The 16,702-nt window shown below is 59.1% G+C and overlaps 1 protein-coding gene across 1 annotated transcript in view; it reads left to right on the top strand.

The window, feature by feature from the left end:
• The first annotated feature begins 7,398 nt into the window (after positions 1 to 7,398).
• Positions 7,399 to 16,702, top strand: part of GALNT9 (polypeptide N-acetylgalactosaminyltransferase 9) — a 78,384-nt gene continuing 69,080 nt past the window's right edge. Inside the window, exons 1-2 of the mRNA XM_040619425.1 lie at positions 7,399 to 8,148; positions 8,230 to 8,407. Of these exons, the coding sequence (XP_040475359.1) occupies positions 7,399 to 8,148; positions 8,230 to 8,407 (928 nt within the window). The remainder of the gene's footprint in view (positions 8,149 to 8,229; positions 8,408 to 16,702) is intronic.

Below are 16,702 nucleotides of genomic sequence, written 5' to 3'. Positions count from 1 at the left end.
GAGCCCCACTCCCGCCGCTCACGGCTCCCCAGCCTCCCTGACAGCGCTGAGCCTTCCTGCCGCCCGCTCGGAAAAAGTCCTTGGAAAGTGCAAGTCCTTTTGCTACTCCAGAGGTCACCACGCCTTAGAACAAAGAAGCCACTTCCTGGCACGGCGGCCAGTCGGGTTTTGTGCAGTTAAGGAAGGCTGTGTTAGCGGGCAGCAGAGACCCGGCCCACACAAGCTTCACCCAAGCGGGGAACGTGCTGGTTTATGTAGTGGGGATCGTGGCATGAACCCGCACCTTCAGGGATAGCTGGATCCAGGGGCTGAACTGACGTCCCCACAGTCTGCCCGTGGGGGGGGGGGCAGTACCGTCATTCTCAGCAGTAATGCTCTGTTAGTTTATTTACTGGGTACTAAATTGTTGCTCTCAGGGGAGAAACAGGATTAGCTTCTGGTCACATCAACTTTCATCAATTTAATGGATACGTAATTTTGTTTAATGTGTGTTTCTGTTTCAAGGCACATTTTTACACTGTTGGTTCAGGAACACTGACCTCACGGCCAACAGCTCCGTGGTCACAGCCCTGCCCCTAAGTCCCTCTGTCCTGTCACTCGCGCAAAAATCTTGGGTCAGCTCTGACCAGACCCCATAGCTCGGTCAGGGTCGTCTGCAAGAGAAAGGCAGCCGCCAGGGTAACGCGGATCTGACGGGCCGGACCAGTGCCAGCCAGAGCCTGGACCCTGCAGCGAGGCCGAGCGAGGGGTGGTTCCCGCAAACAGACACCTGCTGTCCCCTGGGATCGCTGTGTGAGCAGACCCGCGTCCTTTCCGGTGAGTTTCCGCGTGTTGCTGTGCAGTTAAACGAAACCGTGTCACAGAAGCTGTGTGTGGGGTGTGTGTGCACATCGTGGGATGCCGGTCAACTGTACCGAAGGACGGCAGGCTGCCATGTGCCACGCACGGGTTCACGTGAGGGTGTTATGCTCGGTGGAATAAGCCAGACACAGACGGACCGGCCCCGCAGGACCTCGCACGGGCGATCGGAGGAGGCCAAGCTCCCAGGAGCAGAGAAGCCTGGCGGTGGCCGATGGCTGTGGGGCTGGAGGGCGGGGGCCTGGGGAGGTGGGGCAGGGGCGCGCTCTTCCCGCTGGAAGGTGGAGAAGTTCTGGGGGCTTGAATTAGTCTCACCACGCACGTCGAACGGTGACTGTGGTGATGGGTTCACGAAGTGTCAGATCGTCACGTCGTCACATCGTGCGTCGTAAGTGTCTACATTTTGACTTTCAGTTACACCCAAGAAAGCTGAAAAACATAGGTCTTATCGTGCAGATGTCCCTTGGCCGGGTCCCTTGGCCGTAACCACATCGCCGGTGTGGGGCCAGAGCTGCGGGGCTCGTCCCCGGAAGAAGGAACCCGCCCGGGGGTCAGGCGCCGCCCAACTGCTGGTGGAGGTCCACGGTGTGGGGTCGCGGTCTGCGCGCTCACCCGGGTCACCCTGGGCGCTGACGGCCCAACGCCTGGAGCTCACACAGGGGCGGGGCTGCCCCCACGCGGGTTTTGCCCCTGAAGGCTCAGGGTCTCCGTCCGCGGGGACAGGACCTCACGAAGACTGAGCAGTGAACCCACGGAGAACCACAGTCCCCGGGAACATCATGAATCTTCAAGGCTGCTGGGTCATCAGAGACCTTTCAAGGGACGCAGACAGGGAGGGCAGGCCTGAGTCGGTGGAAATGAGAGCCGTTTTGATGACTATTTTTTCCTCTGACAGAAGGAAGAGCGCCCAGTAGCAGCCTTTTTCCGCCGACATGTTCTCTGTGAGCTTTGAGCTAATTCTCCCTCCAGCAGAGAAGGAAATCAAAGACCTCTCTGCCGACGGCGGCGATTTCACGTCCCCGATGTTCTGCTCCTCCTTCAGAGATGCCAGTGCTTCCATAACACCCAGACCCAAGGTCACGTCACTCCCCGGCCGCCAGCAGCAGGAACCCCGCACGACGACCCTCCGTCCTGCCCCCCCCCCCGGGCCTCAGACACCGGGAGGGGCCCCCACCTTCCTCACTCCCTCCCAGCAGTCAGGACCCCTGGACGCACGCCCACCGGGTGAGGCGGACGTGGCAGCCTGGTCCCTCATGACGGACACCCCACGCGGGGATGCCCACGTTTGCTTCCGACCAGCAGAACCTGGACGCAGGAGCGTGGACCCCGGGCCTTCCTGCCTGCGCTCGGTCCCAGCAGTGCAGCCTACCCGCCCTGGGCCTGGCTGATCGCTCAGTGTCTCCGAGGCACATGCCCCGCACCCCGCAAGCACACGCGCGCACACACACACACGCAACTTCCCCACGCACACATCTGCGTTCCCCCTCACGCACATGTACACACGAACACCCCCACGCACACCCCTCACACACACGTGCACACGCATGCACACTCCCCCCCTGCCCCCCTCCCACGAGCACATCCTTGTCCTGGCACTGCCTCTCCTTCCCTTGACCCGCTGGGACCTGCCTGGAGAAGGCGGGTGGTGGCTCGGCCTGCAGACTCGGACTCTCCTTGTCCCTCCCGATCTTCCCCACTCTGTGAACCCGCGTCACCCGCCTGAGGACTGATGTGCCCATCTGCAGAGAAATGGGCTGCGGGCCCACCAGCTGTCACACGGGGACATCGGTGAGGGTCCTTGGCTGATGAATAGACGCCACAAACATCTCTGTTCACTCTGTGGAGCTGCGTAAGGTCAGACTGTGGCCTAAGTCAGAGTCAGGGGAGACAGGATCGCAGTTGGGGTTCTGGGTGTCATTAGCACCGCACTCGGTCTTCAGCATGAGTCCGAGCTGCCAGTGGGGTTTCTGGAGGTCAATGACTGAGCACGCGGCCGGCACAGCCTCTGGCCGCACCTCATGAGGCCTCCGACAGGGAACCTCTGGGAAGAGAGTTGTCGCCGTGTGGGAGCTCGACTTTCCATTCCTGGCTCGGGAACATGAAGCAGAGGTCTGAGACACAGCCTCATGAAGGACGGGGTCTGTCGCAGGTGACAGGACACTGTATGTGGAAAACCCAAAAGATGCCACCCCAAAATTACTAGAACTCACAAGAATTCAGCAACGTGGCGGGACACAAGATCAAGGCACAGAAATCAGTTGCGTTTCTTTTTTTTTTCTTTTTTTAATTTATTTGACAGAGAGAGACAGCCAGCAAGAGAGGGAGCACAGCAGGGGGAGTGGGAGAGGAAGAAGCAGGCTCCCAACGGAGGAGCCTGATGTGGGGCTCGATCCCAGAACGCTGGGATCACGCCCTGAGCCGAAGGCAGACACTTAACCGCTGTGCCACCCAGGCGCCCCTCAGTTGCATTCCTATACATGAACAATGAGAAGAACGAGAAATTGAGGAGTCGGTGCCATTTACAACTGCACCCAAAACCATAAGATACCTAGGAATAAACCAAACCAAAGAGGTAAAGGATCTGTACTCAGAAAACTACAGGACACCCATGAAGTAAATTGAGGAAGACACAAAGAAACGGAAAAAACTTCCAAGGTCACGGAGTGGAAGAACAAATATTGTGAAAATGTCTATACTACCCAGAGCAATCTACACATTCAATGCAATCCCTACCAAAATACCATCAACCTTTTTCACAGAGCTGGAACAAACAATCCTAAAATTTATATGGAACCAGAAAAGACCCCAAATAGCCAGAGGAATGTTGAAAAAGAAAATCGGTAGGAGAAGAAAGGGATAAAGAAAGGGGGGTAATCAGAAGGGGGAATGAAGCATGAGAGACTATGGACTCTGAGAAACAAACTGAGGGCTTCAGAGGGGAGGGGGGTGGGGGAATGGGATAGGCTGGTGATGGGTAGTAAGGAGGGCACGTATTGCATGGTGCACTGGGTGTTATACACAACTAATGAATCATGGAACTTTACATCGGAAACCGGGGATGTACTGTATGGTGACTAATATAATATAATAAAAAAATTTATAAAAAAAAAAAGAAAAGAAAACCAAAGCCGGGAGCGTCACAATGCTGGACTTTGAGCTCAATTACAAAGCTGTGATCACAAAGACAGCATGGGACTGGCACAAAGACACATAGACCAATGGAACAGAACAGAGATCCCAGACATGGACCCTCAACTCTATGGTCAACTAATCTTCGACAGAGCAGAAAAGACTATCCAGTGGGAAAATGACAGTCTCTTCAACAAATGGTGTTGGGAAAATGGGAGACCCACACGTAGAAGAATGAAACTGGACCACTTTCTTACACCATACACAAACAAACTCAAAATGGATGAAAAGACCTCAGTGTGAGACAGGAATCCATCAGAACCCTAGAGGAGAACACAGGCAGCAACCTCTGTGACCTTGGCCACAGCAACTTCTTGCTAGACACGTCTCCAAAGGCAAGGGAAACAAAGGCAAAGATGAACTACTGGGACTTCATCAAGATAAAAAGCTTTTGCACAGTGAAGGAAACAGTCGACAAAACCAAAAGACAGCAGACAGAATGGGAGGAGATATTTGCAAATGTCTTACCAGGTAAAGGGCTAGCATCCATAATCTATAAAGAACGTATCAACCTCAACACCCCAAGAACAAATAATCCAGTCAAGAAATGGGCAGAAGACATGAACAGACATGTCTCCAGAGCAGACATACAAATGGCCAACAGACACGTGAAAAAATGCTCCACGTCACTTGGCATCAGGGAAATACAGATCAAAACCCCTCTGAGATCCCACCTCACACCAGTCAGAACGGCTAAAATTAACAAGTCAGGAAACGACCGAGGTTGGCGAGGGTGAGGAGGAAGGGGAACCTTCCTACACTGTTGGTGGGAATGCAAGCTGGTGCAGCTATTCTGGAAAACAGTGTGGAGCTTCCTCAAACAGTTGAAAAAGAAATGCCTTGCTTTCCATGATGTAGGAAGGAACCACTTCAGGTTCTGCCAAATTTCAGCTCGTGGTCCAGTTTGGGGCCCAACTAGTGGCCCAACTCAGAGGAAATTCTTTTCAGACCTGAGTGTCATCTCAAGGCCGGACTCCCAGCAGGGTGGGACTTCTTTAACATCAAAGAGCCTGGCATTTCCCTTAACTGGCATCTCTACATTCCACTGCCCCATCTTCCCGTCGCCCATGCCAACACAGCGACTCCCCCAGGACCCACTGATGTCTTCCCCCGGGACCCTTGCAACAAGGAGACCTTGTCCTCTAGACCTCGGACATGCTGGGGCTTCTGAAGGGCCGGCTGTCTACCTGAGGTCCCCCGGAGCAGGGCTCTGTGGTGGGGGGAGGGGTGTGTGTGCCCCGAGCAGGTGTGCGTTCTCAAACACCTGTGCCCCCCAGTGGGTTTGCCTCTCCTTCCATGGCACTGCCTCCTTCTTCAGGATTGCGGCACACCTCACGCAAGCATCAGTGCTTGAAAATCAAGCAAATACCGGCTTGCTGGACTGTGAGCTGCATTCCCTCCCTGCAGGGTACCCCACATTTTCAATGTGCTTGTGTCTGGAATGAAATATTTAGCCAAACATTGATGCGTAGTTTGGATGTATTGTTTCCTGCTAAATTTCGGGATGCAGTACAATGTATTTACGTGAATGAAATAATGTTTCCTCCTGCAAAACCACTGTACGATCACTTCCAATAAACGTATAATGAAAAGTGTTTGATTTTTTTCTTGAGCGACAGTAGCTAATAACTCTGATTCTGGAGCCAAATTGTCTGGGCTTGAATCCCAGAGCCAGGCTTTGCCGTTGATGTGACCTTGGACATGGCATTGGCCCTCTTGGTGACTCAGTTTCCACTTTTGTGGAATTAGACGATACCAGCTCACACGGTAATGTGGTTGCTGTCAGTCTTACTCCATTAACAGCCATAAGTACCCAGAATGGTGCCTGGCTACATCTTACCACTGTGTGTTAGCTTTTTGTATTCTTATTCTCAAAGTTATCTTTGTAAAATTGGGAAGCATCTTACAACCTGGCATTTTATAAACAGAAAAATACAGTATTTCCTAAGGAGGGACAAGGGATTGGCTATTTATCAAAAACAGACTAGTGTTTATCAAACTTGCTGCATCGTAAGACTTTCCTGATGATTAAAAACAGAATTCCCAGGCTCCTCGCAGAACAAGAGCTTTACATGGTAAACACTGGAGACAGCCGGCCACGAGGCCCAGCGGCTGGCTCCTTCCTGCTGGTGGTCTCTGACTTTCTTGAGACAAATGTCCCGAGAAAGAAGAGAACGTTTTGAAGAGGACAAGGAGAAATGAGTGTTTTCGCTCTCACCAGAATCCACCAGCAGGCACAAAACGTCCAAGCTGGGTAGGCTGGCCTGCCTGAGGTCACGGAGTGTGTGTGGGAGAAGAGAGTGCTGGACCAAGAGCAGAAGACCCTAACGTCCCCGACACACAGATACAGGACAAACACAGGCACAAATGCACACACACCCAGGCACACAAATGTGCACACACATGCACGCACACGGACACAAACGCACATACATGCACACACATGCACACACATGCACACACGCGCAAACACACATGTGCACACACGGACACAAATGCACATACAGGTACACACACGCAAACACACACATGCACACAGATGCACATACGGGTACACAGACATATGTGCACACACGTACTTAGCCAGACCTCCCTGAAGCCCAAGGTCCTTGTCATATTCATCTCTGTATATTGGGGACCCAGCACAAAGTTGGCTCCTAATACATGCTCTGTCATTTATGTACTCAGCAAATATCTACCAAGCACCAACTAAGTGTCAGGTACTGCTTCAAGCACCGGAATGCGGGAGAAGCAGACAGACAGAAAGCCCTGCCTGGGGGTGCTCATGGCGCCCAATCCGTGGGGCTTGGGCAGGTGTTTCCCTCCTCACGACCCAGCTGTAAATGCCCGTGTGGGGCTAGATCAGCGGCCAGACGGTGGGGGGCGGGGAGCAGCCAGGTTTGCTCTCCCCTGAGGTCTGAGCACCGTGACTTGGAGAGCCTGATGCCCAAGGTCTGAGTCTTCTTTCTGTCCTGCTGAATCCCAGGGTCGCTGTCCACCCGTCCTTGAACTCAGCTCTTCCCCACCTCAGCTCCACGGCAGGGATGGGGGGGACTGAGGGGGTAGGGGGGTGCGGGGTTTGGGAGTGTGGGGGTGAGGAAGCTGGGAGTTGATTCGGTTTGGCCTAGGTAAATGGAGACCACGGAGATGGCTCGAGCCTGCTGTCCGCCCTCCTCCCCACAAAGGAACCCCCCCCCCCAGGCCCATTCATGCAGACAACGCCGCCTTGACCAGGCACTCCCCAAGGCCCTGCTTCCTGGGTCAACTTTCGGGTTTATTCGGAGCCGGGGGAGGGGGCCTGGGAAGGAGGGTCCGCGAGCACCACCCCCCACCCCCACCGCGTCCGCCCTGATGCCCCCAGTCCCAGAGCGCTGGGTGGCTCGCCCGCCTGCCACCGGCCGGGCTCGGGGCAGCCGGAGTCGTTCCCTGGACCCTGGCGCCCCGCAGAGGTGGAAGTGTCCCGGGTGTGGCGAGTCCCGGCGGGGGCGGGCGCGGAGGCCCCGCGTGCATGCTGATGAGCTGGGCGGCCGCGTCACTCCGCACCGGCGCCGTGGCTGCGGGGCGGGCAGGAGCCGCACGGCCGCCGGAGCGCCCGCCCGGCCCGCGCCTCCCTCGCCTCTCCCGCCCTCAGGCCCGCCCGCCGCCCCCCGGGACGGGGCCGCGCCCCTCTGCGGAGGATGCAGGCTGCCCCCTGCGCGCGCGGCCCCGGGCAGCCCCTGCGCGCGGGGACCCCGGGCGGCGGCGGCCGGGCGCGCTGAGCGGGCGCGGGTGGTGCTGAAGGGACAGCTCCCGGGCGCGGGCGGCGGAGCGCGCAGCCAGCCCGCAGCCCCTGGCCCCCGGCCCGCAGCCCCCCCGCCCGCAGCCTCCCCGCCCGCAGCCCCGGGCCCCAAGCCCCCCAGGCTACAGCCCCCCGGCCCCGCCCGCAGCCCCCCTGCCGCAGCCCCGTGCCCGCAGCCCCCCGGCCTCATTCCCGCCCGCGCCCTTCCCCCACCCCGCCCGCAGCCCCCGCGGCCCCGCGGTCGGCAGGGCTGGCTCATGGTCCCCGAAGCGGCGGGCCGGGCGGAGGCTCCTGCAGGTCGCTGGCCCCGGGGAGCCTACGGAGTGAGCCCAGGCTCCAGTTTCCCGCGCATGCGCGTACTGTGAAAATCAAAACTTTGCCGACGGCACAACATCGGGTTCGAGGCACATTCTCTCCGAGTACGCCGCCTGCAGGACCGCTCTGAGGGGCTGGTGCAGATCGTGCGCAGCGCCGACCGCCGGGTGCGGAGCCGGCACGCCAAGGTGGGCGCACTGGTGGACCGCGAAGCCATCCTGCAGCGTCTGGACCACCTGGAGGAGGTGGTCTACAATCAGCTGAATGGTGAGCCGAGGTGGCAGCGTCCCACTCGGAACAAAGGGGCTGGACAGAGGGGCTGGCGGGAGGACTGTCCCCAGCCCTCGGCTGCGGCTGTGTTCCAGCCACTGGAACCCTCGCTGACCCCAGGGCTGGATGGCCAACAGGGGCTGGGATTAAACTCCTTCTGTGTTACTTCGGGTGGAGACCGGGTAGGAAGCTGATAAGAAAGAGAAAGGGGTCTCTTTAGCAGAGAGCATTGGCCTGGATGACCACTAATTCACTCACTCCCCCAGTGGACACTTGAGAACCAACCCCTCAACCACACATGCAATGTCTCTGACTTTTCCCTGAGAGAACTTGAAAGAACTTCTCAAGAGGGTCTCAGACTTGCTTTAAGAGCAGGCAGTGCCCAGGTCCAAGAGTGAGGGGGCATGTTCTGCTTTTTTAGGACCTGTGGGGGTGGGGGTCTTCGCCTGGAGTCACTCCTCTCCCTCCTGGAGGACGTGGAGACTGGAGGGAGGGCAGTGCTGCCCTTTAGAGTTTGCTGATGTGGTGTCTTTAATGCTGGTGGGGAAAGGTGCCTCCCTGGGACCCCTCGGCCTGTTCAGCCTCCCATCCTGGGGATGCTCAGGGCTCCCTCCAGAAGGCGTTGCTGTGGGACAAGTGTGAGGCCAGGAGCTGGTGACTCCTGGACAGATTGAGTCAGGGGTCCAGCAGGGGCTTGGCGGGCGTTAACCCTGTAGAAGGACCCTGGGCTGCGGTGCATGGGAGCACAAGGTCTTCGGGAGCTTTCGCAGCAAGTCCAGCTCCTGGGGATGGGCTCCTTGTTTCTTCCCTGTAGGTGTGGGCCCCCGCAAGGGTCCGCGTCAGTGTGACTGAGGGTGAAGCCGGTGGCTGCGGCTGGGAGGAACCAGTGGTATTTTTCCACTTTGGGGTGCAGCAGACGGAATGAAGTGCCTGCTGCTTCCTGGGCTCTCTCTGTGCCGACGTACAAGGAGGAAGGAGAAAAGTTTGTGTGTTTACCTCATTAGTGGGCTTCTCCCTTCTGTTCTGTGCTATTCTGGTTTCTGCATTGGCAGCCCCAGCAAAGCTCTTCAGGAAGTGTCGGTAACAGGCTCTGGGGGGAGGTGTCTGGGAGCTGGACTGCGCCAGGGGGTCTGTGTGCTCCCTGCCGGGATGGGGGTCTTCGTGGGGCTTCCTGCGGGAGGAAGCAGCAGCTTGAGACCCAGAGGCCTGGTGACACCGCGGTTGAGGGCACTGTCCGCAGCCTCACTCCGTCTGGGAGGGAGCACAGCACCGTCCGACTCCTCCTCGCCACCCCCCCGAGCTCCTGGTTCTCCTCCAGGTGCATCTTCCGTGAGTGAGCTTCGTGGCTTTTCTGATCTCTCCTGTGCAGCTGAAGCCACGAGGAGAGAAAAGTTTAGTCCAGCGGCCACTTGGCTGTTGTGGCAGCGTGATTCATCTCCTGGAAGCGGTGTGCCCCGGTAATAGCACCGAGCTTTATTGAAGTGTTATGGTCTGTTTTATGGGGAGAACCGGAGGATTATATAAAAACATTGGCAGTACGTCCGGTTGTGTAATGTGCTGACGGCCAGCTCAGCACCGCGAGCTGCTCCCCACCTCACCCTTCAAGGTGAGAGGGAGCCAGGATCCTTGCTGGCAGAGCAGGCCAGGACCTCTGACAGACTCTCCTGACGCCAGCAGGACGCAGTGAAGGGTTCCAGGACAGCCAGTGTCAGCCCCTTGCCCTCCCAGCCTCTCCCCCGCTGCTCTCCAATTCCCCTCCCTTCGCCCACCTCTTTCTCCAAGTGTGTCCCCGTCTCCCTGCCCCATCCCTCTCTGTCTCTCTATGTCTCTGTCTTTCTCTCCCTCCCTTCCTCCTCCTCCCCGCTCCCCCCAATGAGGGTCCTGCTCCCCACTTCTAGGCCGTGTACCCAGCACAGTGTCCCGTCCAGGAGTCACTCAGTACTTTTCCTGGAATTGACAAGAACCAATGTCTCCCGTGTCCCGGGCTGGTCCCTAAGGAGGGACAGTACAGGAGTGAGTGGACATCCGTTCACAAGGAGCCGTTTGAAAACAGTGCTTAGCCCTTCAACCTGGGTCAGGCTCCCCATGTGGCAGGGGGCTGACGGGCAGCAGCGCTTCCCATGACTGCCTGTCCGGCTTAGGAAACGTCCCTGGGAGTCTCCACTGAGTGTGGAAAGGAGGGAAGCCATGCAAACAGACTGAAGCATCACTTCCATTTCTTGGGCCTTGAGTGCTTCCTGGAAAGGTCTCTCCTGGCTTACAGGAGCTGGCGGGGGGGGAGCGGGTGTCCGGAAGCAGGGCGTTCTTCCCACACCCTTTCTTCAGATGGTCTAGGGCCCCTCCTTCGCGACGTCTGATCGGCCTCAGCAGAGAGCTAGTGATGGTGCGTGGAGATCCAGACTCACAGGACCCGGGAGGAAATATTCTTTAAGGAAATGCAGTGCAGTCACATCCTGTGTGCGTGAGAGTTTGCCTCGAAACTCAGTGCTCAAGCAAGAACAGGTGTTTATGGTCAGAAATCACCCTTCTGAGTATGTCAAGTCGCGTACGAAGCGGGGTGTCCACGGTCGCGTGCGTGTGGGGCTGGCGCAGGGAGTCTCACGAGCGTGGGTCTGAGAGCGTCTGGCTCCGCGAGAAGAACGGGGGGACACGTCCCCGTTCAGCTGCCTGGGCTGCGAGCCCTCCGCCCTTAGGAACGCGGCCGGTCCTGGGGGTGCGGAGGGCCGCGGGGAACTCCACGTTCACTTCTCTTCCAGAGTTAGCTGAGCTGCCACCAGGCAAAGCGTGTGGCTCCGTGGCTCTGCTAACAGGCCTCGCGCACAGCTGGGACGGGGCCTCCTCCCTGCGGAGGAGAAGCTGGCCGCCGCCTGGCCGCCCTGCTCCTTTCGTGCCTCAGGGGCCGCGGGTCTGAAAGGCACAGGGCCGCGGATGGTGAGGTTTCGGTTGTGGGGGGCTGGCTGCTGTGGAGGGAGGTAGTTTCTAGAATTCAGAGTGCGCTCGTGTTAACCCCAGTACCTCGACCCACCCACGCCTGCCCAAACCTGTGCAGTCGGAGGTCAAAGCCTGGGTCCGGCGCACAGACAGCAAAGCCCGGAGCCCGCGGGGCAGCTGGGCTTGAGGACGCTGGTGAGCGAGTGAGTGGGGGCCGCGGCTGAAGGGAGCACCTGCTTCAGAAATGACCTGCGTTTCTACTGTTGTGCCACGGTTGAGTGAAAATAGCAGAAGGCCCAGTGGGTCCTAGGGCCCCCCAGGGTGCACACAGCCCCCGCCAGCCACTCGCCCTCCTCTGGGGAGGGCAGGACTCCGACTCCGCTCCCTCTCGAGCTTCAGAAATCCACACCTGACCGGCGCCGTCTGTACCGTATTTGTGCATGACGCCCGGCCTGTGGTTCATCCGAGGGTGGGGTCTGTCGGCTTTGCTCGCAGCTCTAACTCCCGGGGCCCGGGTGCACCGTGCGTGTTGTTAGTGCTCCGTAAGTACTTGCTGAATGAGCGCGTGAGCGGATCTTTCTCTGAACAATTCATGGCTTTTGCTTATAGTGAATTTATTTAGAAAGACAGCTGCGAGTCAGCACCACACCCACAAGCCGGGGGAGACCAGAGTGACGGAGACAGGAGGCCGGTTCCGTTCAAGTCCAGCTGGGCGGTGCTGTCGCCCCGGGGCTCTGAGCCCAAGGCCGCGCTCTGTTTGTGAAAAGGGAGACTCTCGAGTGAAAGGCACATGTAGGGATCTATTAGCAGGAAACCCAGACTCTCTCCTTGAAGAGATCGGGAGATCGAGACAGACTTTAAAGGGGAATATGTCTCATGGTGGGAGTCAGTGTTATTGAACCCTGTGTCCTTCTTTTGCCAGAAACCCTGTCCGGCGTGTGGCCCCTTCCTGGACTGTGGCTCTACCTCGGGGAGCCCGGTCTGTGGCAGACCGTGTCCTGAGCGGCCACCTGTCTGTGGAGGCAGTGGTCAGGTGTTAAGGGACACGTGTCTATGGCAGCGGGGTCCCCGATTTCTCATCAGGAGGCCAAAATCCTACCGACGGTCTGAGCGCGCTGAGTTTCAATCATGAAACCCTGGTTGAGCAGCAGAGGGGTGGGGCGGCGATGCCGGATTCTGACCCATCGTGTGCCTTGGGCCTCCGGGCTCAGAGGACACACGTGCAGGTGTTCCGCCGTCTCCCGCCGTGGTGTGTGCTTTACCAACTGGCAGACGTCACGGCTGAGAAGCGGACTTGGGGAGGCCTTCCAGTGGTCTTCCGCGCTGCTGTGATTGGTGCCCGGTGGGCAGTGCTCTCGGCCAGTCGTGGCCCTGGCTCAGGGTTTCAGAGGCTCCCCGGAACAGAAGGGTGTGAGGACAGGATAGCCAGGGCGCGTGCTGTTTGCATCATAAAAGGATGAGTAAATCAGACAGTGGGGGGTAAGGGGGTGTCTGGGATCTGAGGCCATCCAAGGATTCCTGGGGCCGCCGGGGCCTGGCTGTCCCCTCCAGACACCCCTCGCCCCGGCAGGGCGCCTGCCCAGCACACCTTCCCCGGGAGCCCCGCGTGCAGAGAGGGTGCCTGTTTCTAGAGAGAGAGGTTCCAGCTTTTCCGTGCACAGAAGCAGGTCCGTGTGGGAAACGCTCCAAGACATTCCATGTGTTCCACCGGCAAGCTTTCCTGTTCGCTGATGAGTTTAGTCCCACCGATGGCTCCCCGCTGGGCCCGGGGGCCTTTCAGGCGTGAGCTTACCGGTCCTCACCCTCTGGAGTCTGCCTGGTGAGCCTCCCAGTCCTGCACGGACTGCGCTCTCAGCTGACCGCGGCTGAAAAGACAGCACAGCGTGTCTGCGCGTCCTCGAGGCCCCGCTGGAGCCCGGCCTCTCGGGGTCGCCAGGGCGGGGCTGTGGGCTGTTTGGCGGGAACTGTCCTTTCCCTCCTCCTCCGGCTGCCGCGTGCGTGCGCAGCGCTGGGCACAGCCTCCCTCCCTCTGAGAACGTGGAGAGCGTTTGGTTCTGCTTTGTCCCTTCTCTTTGCCTCTGCTTCTCGCCCGGCTGGCCCCATCCAACCACGGGTGAGTCAGGGCGGCCGAGGCCACTCCCTGGACACAGGGCTTAGCTCCGGCGGATCTGGCCCTTACGTTTGGGAGAAGGAGGCGCAAGGACGCTCCGCCCCCTGATAAACACCCGTCTTCGCTCTCGGGTGGGAAGTGGACCTCGCCAGGCCCGGCTCCACGCGGGGACGTGTGTCTGCAAATCCACAGCGGTACTTCTAGGAATAATTCATGCAGGCGGTGATCCCGGGCCGGGGAGGTGCAGGGCTGAGTGATTACATTTACAATTCAGCTGCACAATCTGCATATTTCGAAGGCCCTACTTTCTGAAAGGACGGTTTATCCTTTGTTGGCTGGAAACTCGACAAAAATAAGTCTGTAGATGTTTCCCTCTCCGGGGCCCCACGGAGGCATTGCAGGGTAGGATCCACGTTCTAAGACCGCGGTTCTGCTCCCACAGAGTCCAGATGCCCCCGAAGGGAAGGAAGGCAGGTGCCGAAGGAGAGAGGGGAGAGGGGTCCCTTGGGAGCTCCCTCGTGACTTGGGATTTTCTTTACTGGAAGTCCGAGCAGGAGGACGGCCAGGATCGAGACGGTCTCTCCACCGTGCGCGTGGTGACCGGCTGGTGTCAGCCTGTCTCACTGCCATGCGTGATCTCTGCATGGCCCCACATCACGTGTCTGACAGCAGCTGGTCGTCTGGAGGCGGCTCTCACACCCACAGGCCCTGCAGACCCTCCTGGACCATCCTGTGAGGTGTGCCGCACGTGCTGGGACCACAGGACGTGTACAGGAGGGAGGTGTGAACTGGAGGGGAGACGGGAGGGTGGACCCACACGTCCCTCTGCCTGCGTTCGAGGCCACGGGCCTTTCCCGCCCTGGCCTGCACTCTCGCAGACCCGACCTCTCCAAGCTGAGGTCTTCCCCTCCTCGAATGAAGGCAAAATCTCATTGCTCCGTGGGTTTACTGAGCACCTGCTATGCTCCTGATGCCGAGTCTGGATCCATAAGTGATTGGGAGGCAGGTGCCTTCCCCGTGGGCTCCCACCCCAGGGAGCACGGCTGGCGAGGGACAATTTCAGGCAGACTTCAGCGCCGTGAGGAAGCAGCATGCTGGGGACTGGGTGGGTGCAAGGGGGGCGCTCTGGATGGTCGGCTGGGCTGAATCATACCCCAAAGTCACATCCGCCCAGGCCCTCAGAACGGGACCTAATGTGGAGATGGGGTTTTTGCTCATGTACTCAATTCAGCCGAGGTCAGGCTGCAGCAGGGTCTCCTAGGACGCAGAGGAGAGGCACGGGCGAGGAAGCCAGTCCGCATGGCGGCCGAGGCAGAGGCGGGGGGGGGGTGTCCACCAGTGGACGGTGCAGGCTACAGTGGGAGCTGGGGAGATGGAGGGCCTGCCCGTTCGACTTTGTCCGAGGTGGTGAAGTCACGTCCTCCTGTCTAACTGGTTGGCACGTCCGTGGTTTCACTCGGGTCCTTGTGACTCAGATGAGACCTCCACGGGCGGCAGCTCTGTTATCGGACAGAATACCGGGGTCTCCCCAGGGACCAGAGGGGTGGACCGTCCCGGTCCTGTTCTCTCTCCGCCTGTGGTCTGGTGTGCGTCCGTCTGTAAGGGCTTCCCGACCCAGCGCTGCTCATACTAGGGCAGACGGTTCCTGCCCGAGCACGGCTGGGCGTCGGTGGGGCTGAGCAGCGTTCCTGGCCTCCACCCGCGAGGTGTGGGTTGGTGCGCCCAGTTGTGTCCCGGGAAATGTCCAGACGTGGCCGCGTGACCCCCAGAACAAGATGACCCCACGGAGACCCCTGCGGCCATGGCGGTCCACCGCTGGGTCCAGTGTGCCCCTCCCTCAGGCAAGTGGCTCCCCTGCTCTGGGGGCTGGCGTCCTCACTGTAGGGTGGGGCTGGTGGGAGCTCCAACCTCCAAGGGGCCTTGCAAGGCGAGAGGAGCCAGCCTAAGTAAAGGGGTCGCCCCTGCACCTGGCACGATGATGAAACCCACGCTGTCTGGGTGCCGTGGTGAGAAACTGTCCCCCCGGCCATCCCCTGTCCCCTTTCCGATGGTACCGAGAAGACTAACCTCGCCGGTTCCCCCTCCAGATGCACACAGTCCCTTCCCGCTCAGGACCCGCGGCGGGTAGCGCTTGCGTAGCCCCGAGCTCTATTTCTTCTCTACCGACGAATGTTTTGGACAAACAATACAGGCTTCCTATTTTGGGTGGTGAAAAATCACCTGTTTGAGAAGCAAGTGTATTTCATTTAAAACGTGCATCTGCATGAAGGACACTGTTGAGTGAGGTGACTGAGAGGTCTGCAGGGGCGCAGACCCGCGGCGGCGGGGTGGGGGGGGAGACCGAACCCGGGGGGCTGAGCAGCTGACCGCCAGGGTGGCCTCCCCGGGGTCGCGGACGGTGGCTGAACGGATGGAGGGAGGCTCAGTCTGATGACACATTAGTAATAGTAAAGGGGCCGCCGGTGTGAATGTGGCGTGGGTGGTACCCGGGTTTGCCTCAGGCCCTGGCACCTGTCAGCCATGCGGACTTGGGGGCAGCACCGTCAGAGCCCCCGTCTCCTCGGGCCAAAAAGGAGGCATATCGATTCTGCTGTGAGTTGAGATCTTTGATTTTCAAGTGACAGAAAACTCAGTCCTGACAGATGTCACACCATAGGACTCACTGGCCCTCAGGACTGCAGGATCCAGTGGCCATCGGGCATCAGGCGAGGCTTGAACCAGCAGCCTGGCCCTCTCTGTCTCCCCCTCTTAGGGGCATCAGCTTTATTTCACCCCTGGAACTGGGTCAATCCCGTCTAAACCATAGGACACTGAGCATGCGGAGGAGATGAGCTCCCGGAAGAAATCCAGGGGGTAGACGCTAGGGCCCAACCTTGATGAATACCTTCTCCCTGCAGCCTCGTGGGTCTGCTAGGCGGGTTCAGTATCCCCAGACCGCTGCTGGGAGCTGGGGAGACACTCCTGACCCAGGGGACCTCATGCCGCTCGGACTGGAGCTGTGCGGAGGCGGCGTCCATGCGGGCGGATGGCCGGACAGCTCGTCAGCAGCAGGCAGCCCACCCGAGGGCTGCATGTGGGCTGTGTTGCCTCGTGGGAGCCGGACGACAGCGCCATCTGCGACCTGCCCGAGAGATCTAGGTGGCGCCCAGGCGTCCGCCAAAGCGGCTGTCCTTGCAGGAGTCCTGCACAGCACAGAGCGTGAGTGTTTTCTCTCACCGTTCCTCGTGAAATGTGTGTTCCCAGGAGCCCGA

This window comes from Ursus maritimus, unplaced genomic scaffold, assembly GCF_017311325.1.
Source record: "Ursus maritimus isolate PB19 unplaced genomic scaffold, ASM1731132v1 scaffold_33, whole genome shotgun sequence".
NCBI classification, from domain to species: domain Eukaryota; kingdom Metazoa; phylum Chordata; class Mammalia; order Carnivora; family Ursidae; genus Ursus; species Ursus maritimus.
This window is presented reverse-complemented; position numbering and strand designations above follow the sequence as displayed.